The sequence below is a fragment of the Lampetra fluviatilis genome, chromosome 46, assembly GCF_964198595.1.
Source record: "Lampetra fluviatilis chromosome 46, kcLamFluv1.1, whole genome shotgun sequence".
Classification (NCBI taxonomy): Eukaryota; Metazoa; Chordata; class Hyperoartia; order Petromyzontiformes; family Petromyzontidae; genus Lampetra; species Lampetra fluviatilis.
This window is the reverse complement of record NC_136320.1, coordinates 2,550,030-2,567,739: the sequence shown is the minus strand read 5'-3', so window position 1 is coordinate 2,567,739 and position 17,710 is coordinate 2,550,030. Positions and strand designations below refer to the sequence as shown.

Genomic DNA, 17,710 nt, shown 5'->3' with positions numbered 1-17,710 from the left:
GAAACTAAAAAACAAGCGGCACATTTGTAATGCACTTAAGAGCCACAGGGAGATGAGCAGTAACATGAATATCAAAATTCTCTTGCAGTGTCTCATCATTCTTTCCTTGATATCGTGTCTTTTCTAAGAAAAAAAATACAAATATCTCCCCTGTTTCATTTCACTCCGTGGTAATCAAGCGATCAGAACTCTGACCCACAACCCCTCCCTCCCACCCTCCCTCCCTCCCACCCTCCCACCCTCCCTCCCACCCTCCCACCCACCCTCCCTCCCTCCCACCCACCCTCCCTCCCACCCACCCTCCCTCCCACCCACCCTCCCTCCCTCCCACCCACCCTCCCTCCCACCCACCCTCCCTCCCACCCACCCTCCCTCCCACCCACCCTCCCTCCCACCCACCCTCCCTCCCACCCACCCTCCCTCCCTCCCTCCCACCCACCCTCCCTCCCACCCACCCTCCCTCCCTCCCTCCCTCCCACCCACCCTCCCTCCCACCCACCCTCCCTCCCACCCACCCTCCCTCCCACCCACCCTCCCTCCCTCCCTCCCACCCTCCCTCCCTCCCACCCACCTCGGTCGATGGGTTTCGCCGCAGGGATGCCCACGCGCACGCAGTTGGCCGCCTCCGGCGTGCCGGTGGGCGGCAGTTCGTCGCAGTTGGGCAGCCGCAGCGCCATGAGCAGGATGTGCGAGGAGCGAGCGACCGCGTACTCGGCGAGGCACAGGTCCGTCTCCAGCGCCTCGCACTCGTCGCGGCAGAGGTCGCGGGGTCGTGGCACGGGCGAGCGCTCGTCGCACGACGGGAACGCGTAGTGGCACAGCGACGGGATGGCGAAGCGTGAGCAGCGGTCCGAGAGCTGCGTCGCCGTGCCGATCATCGTCAGCGCCGCTGCGCGGGATGGGGGAGGGGGCGGGGGGGGAGCGATGGAGAAAACAACTAAAATGCAAGTCGAATGGAGTTTAAACCGGGGGTGAGGGCACAAGCGACCAGGATGAGTCTCGTATGTAAGAGTGACATGGGTCACAAAAACGATAAGAGCGATGATGACCGAGTTAAATGGGAAGCACAGCAAACAGACGATGGTGAAAATGGTGAAAATGTATGAAATCCACCCCTCCCGTCTCTTTGAGTGGGATCTGGGCGGGGGTGGGATGTGTGGTGAGGTAATGTGTGGGCAACTTCCACCTCTTCCAAGGCACCTGGTAAAACTGTGGAAGAGTAGGCCAAATACCCTCTCTTGTGGCGGCTCCTCTCGAAAGCAATGGCGACGAGACTGAAACCAGTCTGGCCTGTAATAAAATGAATCAAAGAGTGGGATTGTCTAGGATTCAATGTCGTGTGCCATCTGGCTGTGTCCGGAGGTTTTTGGCCTAACCTGGGAAGGTGGAGGGAGGGGGGTGAAGAGAGCGTGCTTTTGCGGCTCGGCCTACAAAAGTAAACATTTGGCGAGCGCAAAAGCACGCGGGGGGCTTGTTTTCGTCGTCCGCTCGGATGGGCGCGAGCGCTCACCCCCATGAGTCTCGGCGGCGACCCAATGTCGGTTCGCACCGCCGGGTGGTCGCGCGCCCGCCGCAAAGAAAGGCGGGGAATCGCAACGTGGCCGGTAAAATCAAAAGGCGCTCCCCCTCCCTTTGCCCCCCCCCCCCTCCTTTTTATACCACGTCGGCTTTAAGACCGGGAGACAGGGCGGATTTATTCTCCACGACGCTGGCTTGTCGCCCGATGATGCTGGTTGTGTAGTTACTGGCGAGACGCCGTGCTCGAATTGTGGGTCTCCGAGCACACCGATGTTCCTTACTAGTAACGACTTGGCACGCTTGATTTACGTGACAAACCCCTTGGACGATTGGCTGTGTTGGGCGGTGGCGGGTTGAACGACATTCATCTTCACGCGATCTAAACCAAAAACCTCTTATGGACAAAGCGCTCCCTCTCCCTTAATTTGCGGTGGCTTTGGCCCGCGCCCGACGTCAGAAAGTAAAAAGATGGTCCCTGCAGTTAAGCCGGGACATCAAGCTGTGGACAAAGCCTGATGTGGCATCAGCAGAACCACTGCCATTTTGACAAGCACAGCGATCGTCCTCGCAAGCGCTCGGGTGGTGTTTTTTGTGCGGCTTGCAACACCTTGTTCGTTACATTCCCCCACCCCTCCGCCTCGCACGCGCAGGTTTTCTTCTGGAATTCCGTTTTTTTTTTCCTCCCGACCAAGGGCACCTTTTGCCCGGATTGTCGTCTATCCGCTGTTCTCTCCCTTTGAAAGCCATCGCTTTTGACGAAGGCGTTGCGATTTTTTCGCCAGTTGCGCAACACCGCCAACGCAACATCACCAAGCCGTCCATTTAATCCCAACACAGGAAGGAGAGGGGTTGGCCAATTTTGTTGGCACCGCCTCTGGCTGCAATTTTCACTTGTCTGCGGTTTCCAGATTCAATCTCCTGGCTCGGTACTTAAAACATCGGTGAAAGTTTCTTGAATTCCCCCTGCCCGCCTGCCTGCCCGCCTGTCTCTGGCCATCTAGCAGCGTAAACACGGATGCCCCCGCAGTTCGTCTGTAATTGGCAGTAAACACACGTGTGGTGGGGTAAAGCACGTGAAAATCCTAACCTTTCACCAAGACGCCTAGTTCGCGTGGAAGAGGGAGGGGCCAAAACATCGTGCCACCTCCTCTGTGACGTTGTGGTCACAACAGCAGCAGAATAGACCCAAACACCACTCCGGAGCGCCCTTTCGACCAGGCCCCTTCCACCAGCATTGCCATGGGGCAGGCAATTGCAGGGCTGCGCCTTCACAACCCCGTCCGTTGTTAAAATGCGTGAAACCGTAGGAGGTGGAGCGACTGCCCAACGGCAATTTTGCGCTGCGCTGTAAATCCGGTGACCCCAAATTTCTATTTCCAACCACAGCTCACATCAGTGGCGAGTGACATCCGAAGCACGGAGGAGAGGGGGTTGCCAAAGGCCTGTACAGACATGTGATTATGCTACTGTGTGACACGCACACACACACGCGCGCGCGCATGTAATGATTTTAATGTTTTAAGAATGTGGGATTCTAGCGCAGCCAGCATTTATTAATGTACACCACGGGAAGGGCAGGAGGTCGTGCATGTTTACTGCTCTGGGAGCCCCCAAATTAATGCAGCTGCTCTGCCGCTCCCCTCGCGTTCTCGTTTAAACAAAACAAAAAAAACGTAAACCCGGGCCAATAAAATTAATGCAACGCAGAATGACTGCCGAGTGTCAGGGGATCCGCGGCAGCGTCCTCCAGACACCACTCGCAGCAGACGTGAGGAGGCTCCCACACGCACACACACACACGAGGCAATGATCCCCCATATATCCTTGACAGGCTGTTTGGGGCAGGTGGTGTTAGCGAGCACCGATGAAGAAGGCCGGCACGGCGCACAAGTACACACAAAGACAAAGTTCCCCCGTATAGCCTTAAACAGACTGTCGGGGCAAGTGCTGTTAGCGAGCACCTACGAAGGCCAGAACGGCACATGAGGGGGTGGGTGGCCAGCACCACGCCCGGCCGCCTTTGTCTCCCTAGTGGCAATGTATACACACAGCACCAAGTACTCATTTGAGGCCGAGTCGACCTCGGGGAGGCCCGGGACTGGCTCAGATAAATGTCACGTCACCGGTGTTGGCCGTGAGCGTGAAAACTCTCGTGCATATACACAGACACACCCGCACACAACACGCATGCAAAAGCACTCGTAAACGTCAACAGTAACACACCGATACGCAGATACGCGCCAGCCCACGTGTGCACACGCGGGCACGCTGGTAAGCACGGGCGTCTCTCCCACACACGAAGCCACGCACACACACACACACAACCCCGCACACGGGGAGAGGGAAAGCCCCCTCTGGGTGGGTGCTGTGTGTAAATAAATATCCAAATATGTTAAGTAGCTTTTAATTGTGGTCAGCCTCCGCAACAGCTCCACCCCCGGGTCCCCAGGCCACACGGCCGGCGCGATGACGGCTCCTTTGATGGCACCCTCCTCCTCCTCCTCATCCTCCTCGTCGTCGTCTAAGCCTTTTTTTTTACTGGAGGGGGGAGGAGGGGGGGGGTAAATGACCCAACCGCCCTGACTGCGCCCAACCTCATCGTGTCGCAGAACCCGAGCAGCACAAGCAGTTCTCCACGCGCTGGGGTCAGGGACTGTTGAGAAAAGTGAGCGGGGGGGGGGGGGGGGTGTGGGGGTTGGGACCACGCCGCATCACGGCCATCACGTGGCCGGCGGTCGAGACGCACACGGCGGAGTGGCAGCCAAGAGGAGGAAGGATCGCGCACGACAGGAGGTACGCGCGCCCTGTGGAGATGGAGCGACAGGGTCGGCCAAAGGAGGGATCGTGCACAGGAGGGAACGGCACCCGAGAGAACGTGCCCCGTGGAGACGGATCGACTCGTCCGCGTGCAGGAACGAGATTCACCGTGGTGCCACGCGACCGCGAGAGATGGCGATGGCTTAATACGGAGGAAGCCTTCACCGGGCGGGTGAGAGAGAGGGGGTTGTGGGGGCAGGTGACAAGACGGGATGGGCCCCCATTACGAGGTCTTGCACTACAAACCTGGCAGCTCTCAATCTCCCACCTGCAGTGGATAGATAATTATTATCGCCGATGATGATGATGGTGGCGATGACAATGATGGTGATAACGATGACGAGGGCCCACACTCACCGGTGATCTGGTTCTCGATCTCACCCTGCTGTTGCAGGGAGTCCACGTAGATCGTGCTGTTGCCGATGAAGCGGGCGCACGCAATGCCGCGGTACGGCTGACAAAATCCTTCGTCGTCATCGTCATCGCTGTGACGCACACGACACGCACACACAAAGATCCCCCCCCCGTAAAGCCTCCGGCAGACTGTTGGGGCAAGTTGCCGTTCGTAGCGAGCAGCACCTATGAAGGCCGCCACACGGCACATGAGGAGATCGGTGGCCAGCACCGTGCCAGTGCTGATGATTACACACCGCACCAGGTACTCATTGGAGGGAGAGTCGCACTAGAGGAGGCTCGGGAACCGGTTCAGATGTTCGTCGCCAACGTTGGCCGCGAGCGGGAATCGAACCCAGGATGCTGGGGGGTTTTGAGTGCATGGCCAACCGTCAAGAATGAGAATTGAAAAAATGTTCTGGAGCCGGCCTCGAAGCTGAAGACTGGACGACACCAACGATCACCCCCCGTTGCCTCCAAGCGTGTCCGTCCATAATCATGACACTGTCCCCCTATGCTGGAAGGCGACAGTGCCCCTGTTCATGCAGAGGTTGCCACCCATGCCCCGTTACATGCGGGGCACGGCAGAGATGCCACCCGTCACTACTCCCACCGCTGTCTGCTAGGAATTGCGCCAGTAACCGCCTTGGGATTTTGCCGCCCGCCTTTGTCGTCCGAGCGCGAGCCAACAGCAACTGCTAATATAAAGCAATGCCACCGCCGCAGTCGCCGCCCCCATCCCGTAATTGCAGAGTTGTTTATTTTCGTAGAAAACGAGGAAATTAAGAAATTAAGCACGGTACACATTTACTGGAATTGGAATTCTCCAAGGAGCGGCGCTGTACACAGCGGAGTGGTGGTGGGGGGGGGAAAGAGGGAAAAATGACGAGAGCTTTGGCGAAGTAATAATTAAAGGGTTTCTGCGAAACATCGCCGGCCTTGGCTCGAGGTTCGCTAATGGACGCGACGGACCGGCGTTGCCGTGCCTAAACGGCGCTCCCCCAAAAGACAACGGCCTTAGCCAGCGGCGGGGGCGTGAGCAAGCGGCAACATTGCAGGGCTGCGCCTTCTACCCGCCACCGGCCACGCACGTGAGCCGCATGGACACGTGACACGCAGCGCGGCGGAATAAGCTCGGACGTAATTGCGTAGGGACGGGCGGGCGGTATTAAATGAAGCTATCCAAGTAAACAGACGCGCGCTCGCCCACTCTCATCCACGTGCAACTAACAATGGGGGGGGCCCGGGCCAATCGCGAAATGTGCAAAACGTTGTTGCTATTTCGGCAAAAAAAAAAGTTAACAATTATACATGGGAGGCATGTTCGTCTGCCCGCTCGCCAAAAGATGGGGGGGGGGGTGGAAGGGAGTGTCTCCTGCGATTTGGCGCAACGTGAATCGTACTCGCAGTCCAAAACCCATCCATCTGCGAGTTTCTTTTTTTTTTCACCCTCGGAATGTTAATTTTTTAAATAGCGCGTTGTTATAATGGCCGTGGGGCCCTGCAAGTCCGAAGGTCCCCTGGGCTTCGCGGAAGCAAGAAGCAAGCAGCAAACAGCGAGGGGCCCCCCCACCCCCCCCAACCCCCCCGTTCATTCATCCGTCCCCATTTGTGATCGCGTGCGTGCTTGCAGCGGCTACTCACTGTCCATCCTTGCCGGAGCTGGGGGTCGGTACCGGTCCTGTGGGAAGGGGGGGGGGGTGGCAGGTAACGAGTCGAGATGAGCGACAACAATCAGCGGGGTCCAATCGTAAAAATGACAATGCTCTGCTCGCGCGAGAGGGTGCCGCAATCAGCTGGGTGACAAACAGGCTCCGCCCCCACGCGTGAGCAGCCATCGCGACACGGCAGAGCGGCTCGCGCACCGTTTAAATCGAGAATGTTTTGACTGCGTTTCGACAGTTTTAATCCGACCGTGATGTCGGCATCGCGTGTACCCCCCCCTCCCCGGTCCATTTGAAGCTCTGGCAGAGTGGCGCGTCGGGGTGGTGGTGGAGAGAGAACGGTGTTTATGCCGTTTCATTAGGTACCCCCCCCCCCCCCAACACCAATTATTCTGTGTGCTCACAGCAGTACGAGATTCCTAAAAAGCTGCGTTGCTAGGGGGAGGCATCCGCACTGGGTGTCGTTGTGGAGATTTCACGAATTTGACCGCGATCGTCTCTCGTTGGGGGTCGGCCGTGCGGCCCTCGCTCCGATTATAAACAGAATGTTTTTGGCATCACCTAACGCCGAGCGGTTAGGTGATGAAACATCTTCCCATCCCCTCTCGCTCGCTCCTCTCTCTCTGGTGCTGGGCTGGGCTGTTGCTCAGGTTGGGAGCGTTGAGGAATCCGTTTGGATAGTAACATCCGCGGCGTCACAACAAGGCGATCCATCGCCCGTCCGGGTCGGCAACTGCAGGGTCCCCCACATTGCTTCCTCCTCCTGCTGCTGCTGCGATTAACGGCTCCCGCTTGCGTCCAGGCGCTCGAGGGACTCGGGGATCCTCGGCCTCAGGAGGTCTCCGCCGCACACCGCGTCCCATTCGCGAAATGTGCGTGCGCGTGCCGTTAGAAGTCGCGTTTATTCCTCCTGACGTTATCATGATTGTTGTTGTGGTTGTTGTTGTGTACCCGTCCGATAAACATGCGATACGGGACTACTGTGCCTCGCCTTTACTTTTGCCACCATTCCCGTCCGTTACGTTTGATAAATGAGGAAACTCCCAAGTGTTTCTTTCTGACCGTGGAAGGGGAGGGGAGGGGGGAGGCTGTGGGGCCGGTGGAAGCGTTCGTGCATCTAGACGCAACCTCGGCACGGCCAGCGTCCGGCTTTCTCTGTGGCGGTGACACCGCATCGAACCTCGGCCAATCTACTCCGCCGCGAGTTTCTGGCGCCCGGTAGTACGACGGGGGGCTTCTGACAATCGATCAATATAAAAACAATAACATGAAGCACGTGCAACAGACTCCACCGTGCCATGTGACAGCACCAAAAAAAGCAATGGTTTTGTTGTCCAAAGTTCGAATTTTTCCCTTTCTCCAAAGCGTACCAATAAAAAAGAGTTATTATTTTTTCCTAAGCCGAGGGGAAGAGAACGGCTCCGAGGAGGCATCTTAACGGTCACGGACGGCGGCGGAGCCACGGCGGGCGAGAGCCGGCGAACGACGAGAGGGCGCAGTTGAAACATTATAATAATAATAAGAGGCACGCTACAAGGGGAATTGGCTCTACGCACAACAGCCATCGTTATTACGCACTCGCTCAAATATTTACTGGCGAAAAGTTTCCAAACTTCTCCACTCAACCCCCTACCGCAATTGCAACTCCCACTGCCCGACCTCCACCCTCAACCCCACCCCCCACTGCCCCCACTCTCCGCGTTGGGTCCGACGGTCACAGCCAAAAACACGATGACAGACTGGCTCCTCGGCTGTCAAAGAAGACTCGGAAAACACGGAGCACGGCCACGGGTGCTTTCATCGGGCGGAGACGGCCCGCCCCGCTCACCTCGCCCGCTCACCAACCCGCCCACCCGCTCACCCACCCACCTCGCCCAGTCCCCTCATGCTCGTGGTTGCTCGCCACCGACCGGGCAAGCCAGTTTCATTTATTTAGAGTACCAGCGGCGAGTCCGGGGGGCGCCGTCTCAAAGCGAGCAATGCGAGCGCGACCCAAACACCAACAACCCCAAACCCTCGCGAACGACGACGACCGACGGCGGGCTCACCGAACTTGACGAAGAGGATGCCCATGGAGGAGACGGAGCGGGGGCCGCTCGTCGCCACGCACTGGAAGTAGCCCGTGTCGGTGGTGTGCAGGTTCTGGATGCGCAGGCGCGAACCGAACGGCGTTCGGCGCACGGTCACCCGGCGCGGCTCCTGCAGCACCGGTGCGTCGTTCTTGAGCCAGCGGAAGGTGGGCGCCGGCTGGCCCGCCACGCGGCAGTTGAGGATGGCGGTGTGGCCCAGCGAGCTTGTGATGTTGTTCATCGGCTCGAGCAGAGTCAGGAAGTCGCCTGAGAACGAGACGGCGGTGGGGGAATGAGTCGTCGCTCGCACGTCGTGCCGGCGTCTTGGCCGCGGTTGTGGCCGCGACGCGTTCGTGGGATGTGCTGCGCGTTGGTTCGGCGCGGCGTCGCGACGTTTCGTTTTTCCGGAAAAGCTATTTCATTTGAAAACGCAAGGCCCAAAAGTCGCCACGTGGTACGACCCGAATGCGACGATGTCACGCGATGAGGAATTGGGCGTCACGCGTCGAATTATCACTGTGGAAGTCGCCGGGCAGCTGATGAAGGCACCTTATTATTGCGAATTACTATTTGCATAGGTATCCAGGTTCATTAAATACACCCCTCCCCCTGTACACAAACTGTGCATACACAACCACATACACACACTGCGTACACACACTCCACACCCAGGATGCCAGACTGTACACACACCCCACGTGCAACCCCGGGAAAAACATTCACCGTGCGCACACCGCGAATCACACAAAGACACACGCATACATTCACTGTGTACATGCGGCGCGCACACCGACACGCCTCCATTGTGATAAAACCACGTCACCAAAAACCGATTCGTTGGCGAGGAACAACGCAAGAAAAAGGCGAATTACAAATCGAGGGCAGAGCCGTCGACTCGCTCCTCGTGCACCGCACAAGTTCCACACACGCTGCTGCCCACAGTCCAGTTTAGTGTCGGGAGGAGCGGGGGGGGGGTAGAGCACGAGGATTGGGGGGGGGGGGGGAGTGCGAGGAGGGAGGGGGGGGAGTGGGGGGGGGGAGTGCGAGGAGGGGGGGGAGCACGAGGAGTGGGGGGGGGTGAGGGGTGGTAGAGCACGAGGAGTGGGGGGGGGTAGAGCACGAGGAGTGGGGGGGGGAGTGGGGGGGGTAGAGCACGAGGAGTGGGGGGGGGGGGTAGAGCACGAGGAGTGGGGCTGGGTAGAGCACGAGGTGGGGGGGGTAGAGCACGAGGAGTGGGGGGGGGGTAGAGCACGAGGAGTGGGGGGGGGGTAGAGCACGAGGAGGGGGGGGGGGGAGTGGGGGGAGTAGAGCACGAGGAGTGGGTGGGGGGGAGTGAGGGGGGGGGGCAATCACGCACGAGCAGGAGGAGTGGCCAGGGACGTTCTGAGAGCCACGCAAAGTGACCGAGAGAGACGGGGGGGGGGGATGAATTCACGAATCAATGCCAGACGAGCCACTCCCACGGGTGAGTGGGCGAGCGTGACCCCAGCACGCAACACAAACACGGAAGAGGTCACACCAGGGTGGCTCAGAAGTCGCGTTCCGAGCCGGCACCGCACAGGACCTGGGATCGAACCCAGGTTTCGGCCACCTGGGATTAAACGGGGGGGGGGGGGGGAGGGGGGGGGGGGGGTTTCTTCAAGATGTAAGCGAGTCGAGAGCATCAGGGCGGTCGCCAATGACCGCTCAGGGAAACCCTCGCAGGAACGTTGTTTGTGCACCTAATCAATCTCGAGGTCCAGCCGTGAGAATTGTAATGTCGGTTTGATTGCCACGCGGTGGAACAGGTGGGAAAGTGCTGCCCCCTACTGTGTGGTAAGAGGTCATTTGAAGGGATTCTTAGCGGTAGCTCAGCTATATTCGTTTCCGCGGGCCATTCTCACACACCAAGGGTCACGACCGCTTTTGCATGTACGTATGCAGAACTTCTTTCACACCGTACGTAGCCAACAGTGCACGCTAGAGATGCGAATGGATTCTTCTTCTTCGTGACGCCGATCGCGCGGCCGAAATAAAAATCGTGGGGAAATAGACAAAAATAAACACGTAACTAGTAATTTAAAAAAGAGTCACCAATGCTGCTGGGATTGGCGAAACGTGGGGCGCCCCAATTCACAGAAACCATCACTACCATCCCGGCACCAATATAAAAACGGCAGTATGTTTTGTGGCTTGGAACCGAACCAAGAGCTCGCTCTCTCTCTCGCTCTCAAACTGATTTATGAAGGCAGCCGGCGACCGTCTGATTGTAAGATTTTTTTTACGTATTTATTTTACTCTCACGTGCATCAGGAGGCTGCCAGGGGTGTTGTAAGGCTCAGCACATGCCGGGCTTGAAACCCAGGGGCCGCGGTTTGATTCGAACTCCTGGCACGGCAGATGAAACAACGGGGGGGGGGGTGGGGGGGGTCGGGGAAGATTCTTAAATCCCCACCACCGCCTCTGTGTCCACCCAGCCAGCGGTGCAACTCGGTTGTACCACAGCGTGTCGACTGGTAGGTCGCGTGTGGTCTGGTAAAGTGCCATGCAGAGGGGGTTGCGGCTTGAAAGCCTCCCTTCTTTAAGTGGAGGCTCTTCCGCCAGCAATTGCAGGGGCTGCTCCTTTAGCTTTACGAAAGTGGGGATGATAGATCGTCGTCGTCTGTGGGCCACGCGTGGTGATGACCTGGCCCCAGCAGGCCCTCCGCGTGCGATGAGCGAGGCATTCGGGATTGCACGCTGCGAGATGACCTGGCAATTGGCTCTCTCCACGGAGGGGTGGGGGGGGGGGTGTCTGTGAACATGACCCGCATTATACAGTGCGAGTACAGTTCTCCCGCTCGCCGTCCCGGAGAACCTGTTGAAATGAAAACGGGAGTTTTTAAAAGAGCGGCGTTTGGGCTTGTCGAGTTTCTGCGCGGCGAGAACGCGGCACGGAGCAGCGCTTCGCTTCACTGGGATATTTCCACCGCGTCCGGTGTTGCTTTTCATCTCTCTCGTAGGCGAGCGCTCCGTGTCAACTCCGTTTCTTTCTGTCCACCTCCTCCACCAGGCCTCTACGCTCACCCTGCCCCATCGCCACGATCCCCAGGGCTGGATTAATGTATGGGAGGGGGGGGGGGGACGACTCAAGGGGGTGCACAGCACAGGGCCTCAGACTATTAAGGCCCCGTCAGAAATGAAGATACCGAATTCTCTGGATTATAAAGCGCTCCAGAAAACAGGTCCAAGAAATAAAATAGATACCCGCATTCTCTCGATAATAAGACACTCCCGTTGAGCAAGAGGTACCCCTGACTTTCTGACCTGGCCCAACTGGGCATCTGTGAAAAAGAGCTTCATAGCTCATCGGATTTCTCCAGGATCAATAAAGATTTTGATTCTGAACTTGTGCAGTGAAGGTACGTTCTAATTCTAGATTTGAAGCTTTCGTGACTGCAAGGATTCATATTCTTAGGTTTTTTTCGGTAAAGTCACGTAGGTACTTTTTTTTTTATAAAAGTAAAATAAAAATTAAATAAAAATGACGACGTTTCGGAGGCAACACAAGCTTCCGTCTTCAGGTGGAACTGTCACAGCACGACTGCTGTATCAAAAACCTAAGAATAAGGTACGTTCTGGTTCACACAAATGCGCACCAACGGTTCGTATGGATGCTTTAAAAATCAGCGCACATTATAGTCCGGAGAGTACACTTAATAACAGAGGTGGGACAAAGTCATTGTTATGCAAGTCCAAGTCGAGTCGCAAGTCATCAAATTCATGACTCGAGTCCAAGTCACATGACTCGAGTCCACATCTCATAGGTGGGACAAAGTCATTGTTATGCAAGTCCAAGTCGAGTCGCAAGTCATCAAATTCATGACTCGAGTCTGACTCGAGTCCAAGTCACATGACTCGAGTCCACACCTCTGCTTAATAATAGTTGAAACGACAATGGGGCCCTTTATTTATCGAGCAAAGCCTCACCCCGAGTCTCAATACTTCTTGGCGACAGTCCTTGCGCGCTGGGGGTATTTGGGCAATTCCGTTCACGCGCGTCTGGCACATGAAGAGGAAAAACCGGCGCGCACCTGACAGAGCGCCGTGCGTGGCAGAATCACAATCTTTTCTGACCCAGGGAGAAATCCGACGAGGATATTATGAAGCGCTTCTTCTTACAGATGTCCAGGTCAGAAAATTACAAAAAAAGTAGGGGGTGGGGGGGGCACAGACCATCGTCGCCAACTCGTATCAGCCACCATTTCTCTCTCTGTGCCATGAAGAAGGGCTATTGCCCAAAACGTCGCCGATTGTATAGGGTTTACTTTCAAGGCCACGCAGTATTGTCGATGGATGCGTCGAGCCGTTTGTGTTATCCGTGCTTGGGTAAGACGACCAACGCAGCAGCAGCAGCATCACGAAACAACGCCTTTAAATCTCCTCTAGTTGACACATTCACGGTCAAGTGAGCATTACATATTGTACGGTGCTCAGCAACACTGCTCAATGTTGCTTTTCACCCCTTAAATAACATTTCGTTTTCACGAGCGAGTGACAAAAGCGGAGGGTAAAATACTCGGAGAGACCCCCAAGATGATCTGGAGTGGTCAGAAAGTTACAAAAGGAAGGGGATGGGGGGTATAACGCACAGATAGATCCAAGAAACCAAAAAGGAAAACCACTGCTGACTTCCTCACAAAGTGGCACTCGATTTAAATAGATCCCAGATGGATGGATGGGGCCCAGTCAGCCCAGTCAGAACGCACCCCAGCAGCAGTTGATTGAGCAAGCAAACCGCTGGGCCAGTTTCGCCCCCCCCCCCCCTTTCTGGGTCCCGTCGGCAGAGTCAGGCCGACTGTAAAGCAAACGCTGCTGCGCTTGCAGATGCCACTGACAAAGGGGGGCAACTCCTCCACTCCAAATGACAGCCAGCGCCGTTCCAACGCCAACGCACCCCCCCCCCCCCGCGTTCTCGGGGCAGGGTGGACGATGAGGCCCAGGGGACGAGGGTGGGGGGGGGCTCCACGTGGTCGTGACGCTGCGAACGTGCGTCACGAGTGCTCCTATTGCTAAGAGAGAGTCACGAGGCCCTGGCACGGTATTGTCTCGTCGTCCGCTGAGCCCGCGCACCCTCCTCCTCCTCATCATCATCGCCCCCCTCCCCCCACCCCATCATCACGGCGCATTCGCCAGAGGACCCGGCTGGGTGCCGGCGGCCGGGGCGCTTTGATTGCGCGGGGGGGTGGGGGGGCCGGCTAACAGCCCTCGACAGGAGTCCCCTTTGTTGCAGCCAATTGCGGTCAACCCCTCCGGAAGCCTCGGGACACGGGGCGAGCACGCCGACACTAAAAATGTCCGCGGCAAGATTGATCGTCGCCTCCTTAAGAGCTTCCGAGGCATCTCCCCGACGAGGGACGGGGGTGGGTGGGTGGGGGGGCAGGAGAGTTTCGGGGGCCATTACTCCATTTTTTATACAGTTTATTTAAGATTGAAAGAAAAAGTTGTGTTTTTCTTGTTCGTCTTCGGATTCTTTCGCTGCTGCCTTCCCCCACCCCGCCCCGCCCCTCGTCCCCCCCCCCCCCTGCCACCCCACCCCTTACACAGCCCCATTAAATAAGAGAATGTTATGGATGTTTCAGGCCGGGCACTTTAAACAATGGCACTTTAACGAGGCACTGTCAAAACAAGTCAAGCAAGCGCGAGTGCGCGCCCGTCTCTGATGCCGCCTCCGAGCCAGTGCTGGGATAACTCCACGTTCCAGTGACAGGGGCCAGTCCATCCAGAACAAAACCAATGTTGCCATCCCGCAAAGGGATGCTCGTTTGATGGACTCGCAAAAGGATGGTGGCTGTGAGATGGACGTTTGGTCAGACACGTCAAGAGACTTGAGAAACGTAAAACAGACTTGGACAAGCCACGTCGCTCGAATGGTTGACAGCCCGGTGCTCGAGGCTAATGACAGAGTGGCAGCCAAAGGTGGGATCGCACGAGAGAGAGGATACAAACAGCGGAGACCGAGGGATAAAATCAGCTCCTGCGCCGTAGTGGTTGTTGCATCGTGCGACCACGAGAGATGGCGACCGATGGCTCGTGAGAGGCCTTCATCCAACAGTGGATAGAGCTCAGCTCATGATGATGACAGCTCATGCACGCTCTGCAGACACAGAGAAGGGCGATTTTCATCCGAGGATTTTGTGTGACCAGTGAACCGGAGCACCGTGACGCCGATAGCCGATGGAGCTCGGGATAGCGAGCCCCTAAAATGTTGATTTTGCAGATTCGGCCCGGTTCATCTCAAGCAGATTGCAGCCTCGGGTGCCTTGAAAATGAAATGATTGGTTCTTGGCGCAGGGCTTCACACGCCTTCCCTGAAGACGAACTTTTTATTTTTTTTAAGAATAAAAGAGGGGGAAAAAAACCCCGGAGGAAATTGTTGGTTACCGGGTATAATTTTCCAAAACATCAAAATTTTTGGGTCAGCGGTTGATTGGTTGGTGGAGTTTAAGCAACACTTGGCATGTGTGTCAGTAGGTGCCCTCCTCCTCCTCCTCCCTCGTGGCACCGGCGATGCCCTTGGCACAGGAAAGGTGGCGTCGCCGAGGAGGAGGAAAACGAGGGAAGTTGGCGACGCCACCGCGACCCCTCTCCCGCCGCCACCGCCCAGCGATTTCAATAAAAATCAACACCGCCGTTTGACATTTAAAAGCGAAATTAATCTTCGCGCCGATGCCGCGCGTGTATAAAATAACAAAAAAAAACACAACAGCGGCAACTGGGGCTCGGAGCCGTTAACTGAAAGCAGAAGAGAAGTCTGGAAGGGATCAGGGGGCTCCCTTCCCGGAGTCGGTCCGTGGCCAATTCGCTCAGGGCAAATTCACAATGCAAGTCGTGCTATTACTCCAGATTAGCCTTTTTAAAACACGATAAACAGTGCTCCCACGCGCCGCCAAAAAACCCATCAGCTTCAGGGTTGGCGCCTGGCTTGGGACGTGGCCTCCACGTAACTTCCCGCGGGAATGATCGGCGCGGGGCGGCTGGGGGGTACGTGCAACGATGACGATGATGACGACGGAGAGAGAGGGGGGGGAGGGGCGCAGCATCCATGCTGCGGAAGCCGGGGGAGACCGACTCGTCAACGACTATTCGTTAGATCACAGATAAAAAGGTGAAGGTGCAGCAGATCTGCAATTGCTTGCCGATTAACTACTTCGTGGGGGAATGGGCATCCGCTCACGGGTCTCTGCCAGAAGTGACACGAGCAAGTATATCGCAGGGATCCATTTTCCCTTCAGCTCCTCGCGACATCGAAAAACGTTGCCGGAGTCAGGATACCGATGAGAAACCTGCCCCACGGTAGCCGGGGCCCTGACAGGGAGGGCCCGGGCCCTCCCTCCCCGTCTCCCTGAGAAGTTGGGAGCGAGAGAGAAGAGGCCGAGAGATATCAGGAGGAGAGCTTCCCCACGCTGTAGCGTGAAAACGCACGTGGCAGGCGACTTGGGGGGGGGGGCAATGTGCATCGTGCGACCACCAACAGAGGGGGGGGGGGGGCGGAGAAGCAGAGAATGAAAGCGAGAGAGAAAGAGACCGAGAGGGAGGTGGAGAAAGATCAGGACCGGCTCCACCGGCCGCCCCCGACAAACGGCGTCAATCCGGGATTAACGGCGGTGGCGTCGACGGGAGCGTGGGCTCCGTCGCGGCGATCCGCCACGGGGTTTTCAAATTCCTCACGCCAGGTGTGGTCGATGGGGCGGGGCGGGAGGGGGGCGTGGAGGGTTTATGGACTTACGCTGACGTTATCGGTCACACCTGGCTCTGCCAAACATTTTATGATAAACTCCGGCAGCCGGTCGCGGCGGCCGCCCTTGCCGTACACGTCCGCCCGATGGTCGGATGGGCCGTGCGAGGACAAAAAAAAAAACACCGCCGCGGTTACCGTGCTCGACCGGAGGACGGGGTCGCACGTGGCGCCCTTCACCTCGGGCGGTCGCTCAAGTCCGGAGCGGCGAGAAGCCCCGTCGCCTCTCTGGATTTTCCGTAGCCAGGCGCGAGGCGGTCACGTGTGACGAGGGCCCGCCGAGCTGGGCGCTTCCAATCGCCACCTCGGTCCCCACCCCGTGCTCCGTGTGTGCGTTGAACTTCTTTTGCACCGCACGTAACCAACCCTGCCAATCGAAGGCGCGCTCGAGGCCGACACGTGGCTGTCGGGTGTCACGAGCGTGGGGTGTTCACGGACGCTCCCCCTCCGACGTGGCCGGATGGCGGTCGATGCTCGCTAGGCCGGTGCGCGTGTGGCACGACCGTGCACGGTTAACGCGGTGCGTGTGGCACAACCAGGAAAACGAACGGACCGACGGACGGACGTGACCCGACGGAAAATGCACAAACCGCGGCTCCAATTACGCGGCTCCACTTGAGAGTTGCGCCGCGGCGCGATGTCCATCAGATCCGGAGCCCCCCCGCGAGGCATCGGGAACGCGTGGGGTCACCGGCGGCTGCGGCAAGCACGCCGAGGGAGCGTGGGGGGGGGGGGAAGAGGCCCGCCGGCCAGACGGCAGGGGTCGTGACACCGCTCGAGTGGCTGCGTTTGTGTCGCCGATGGCCCCAGGGATGGGCCGTGTCACCATCGCTCATCCTCCAGCCGGACACCGGCACGCCTCCTCTACCCCCCCCCCTCCACCACCAACACCGCATCCCCCACGCGGCCCGAGACTCGCGCTCATCTGCGCACACCCGACGCATTCCAGCGGCGCTGCGCTGTCAGACTCGTTGGCCCAAGCGGCCGTGCCTTGGCTCACGTCGGGCGGGGGTGGAGGGGGCTCTTCAGCCGAGAAGAATACGTGGATGTTCCTGTGGCGGTGATCTTTACATGCCCGGGGCTGTGTGTTAAACCCGGCAAACCACAACACCTGCCCATCGCAGAATTTACATACAATACGATTGCCCGTGACGCACCACGCACGCATGCGCGTGGGAGTTGCAACGAAGGGCGATAGTTTGCGATGGAATGGCCGAGAGGGGCGAGAAGTCTCACCGCCCGGTCAGATGTTGCGCAACGGTCGCACGTTGTGCAACATCCGCGGTGGAGCGTTGGTCGAGCGGTCCGATGTTGATAGTGGCGGAGAGATCGGGCACGTAGCCGGTGCAACGGCACCCAAGGGGGGGCCCTGGCACCGCGCTACGAAGAGGAGGAAGTAGACTGCACAAGGGGGCCACAATTTAATTCCTTGCACCAGGAGCCTTGCCAAAAGATGCATCGCCGCCACGTGTTAAGCAGCCGAGGGGATCCAT

At 57.8% G+C, this 17,710-nt stretch overlaps 1 protein-coding gene across 1 annotated transcript in view; it reads right to left on the bottom strand.

Moving 5' to 3' along the window:
* Positions 1-17,710, bottom strand: part of LOC144947658 (inactive tyrosine-protein kinase transmembrane receptor ROR1-like) — a 78,683-nt gene that overhangs the window by 15,710 nt on the left and 45,263 nt on the right. The window contains 4 exon segments of the mRNA XM_078876916.1: positions 572-889; positions 4,693-4,820; positions 6,373-6,409; positions 8,441-8,744. Coding sequence (XP_078733042.1) covers positions 572-889; positions 4,693-4,820; positions 6,373-6,409; positions 8,441-8,744 — 787 coding nt within the window.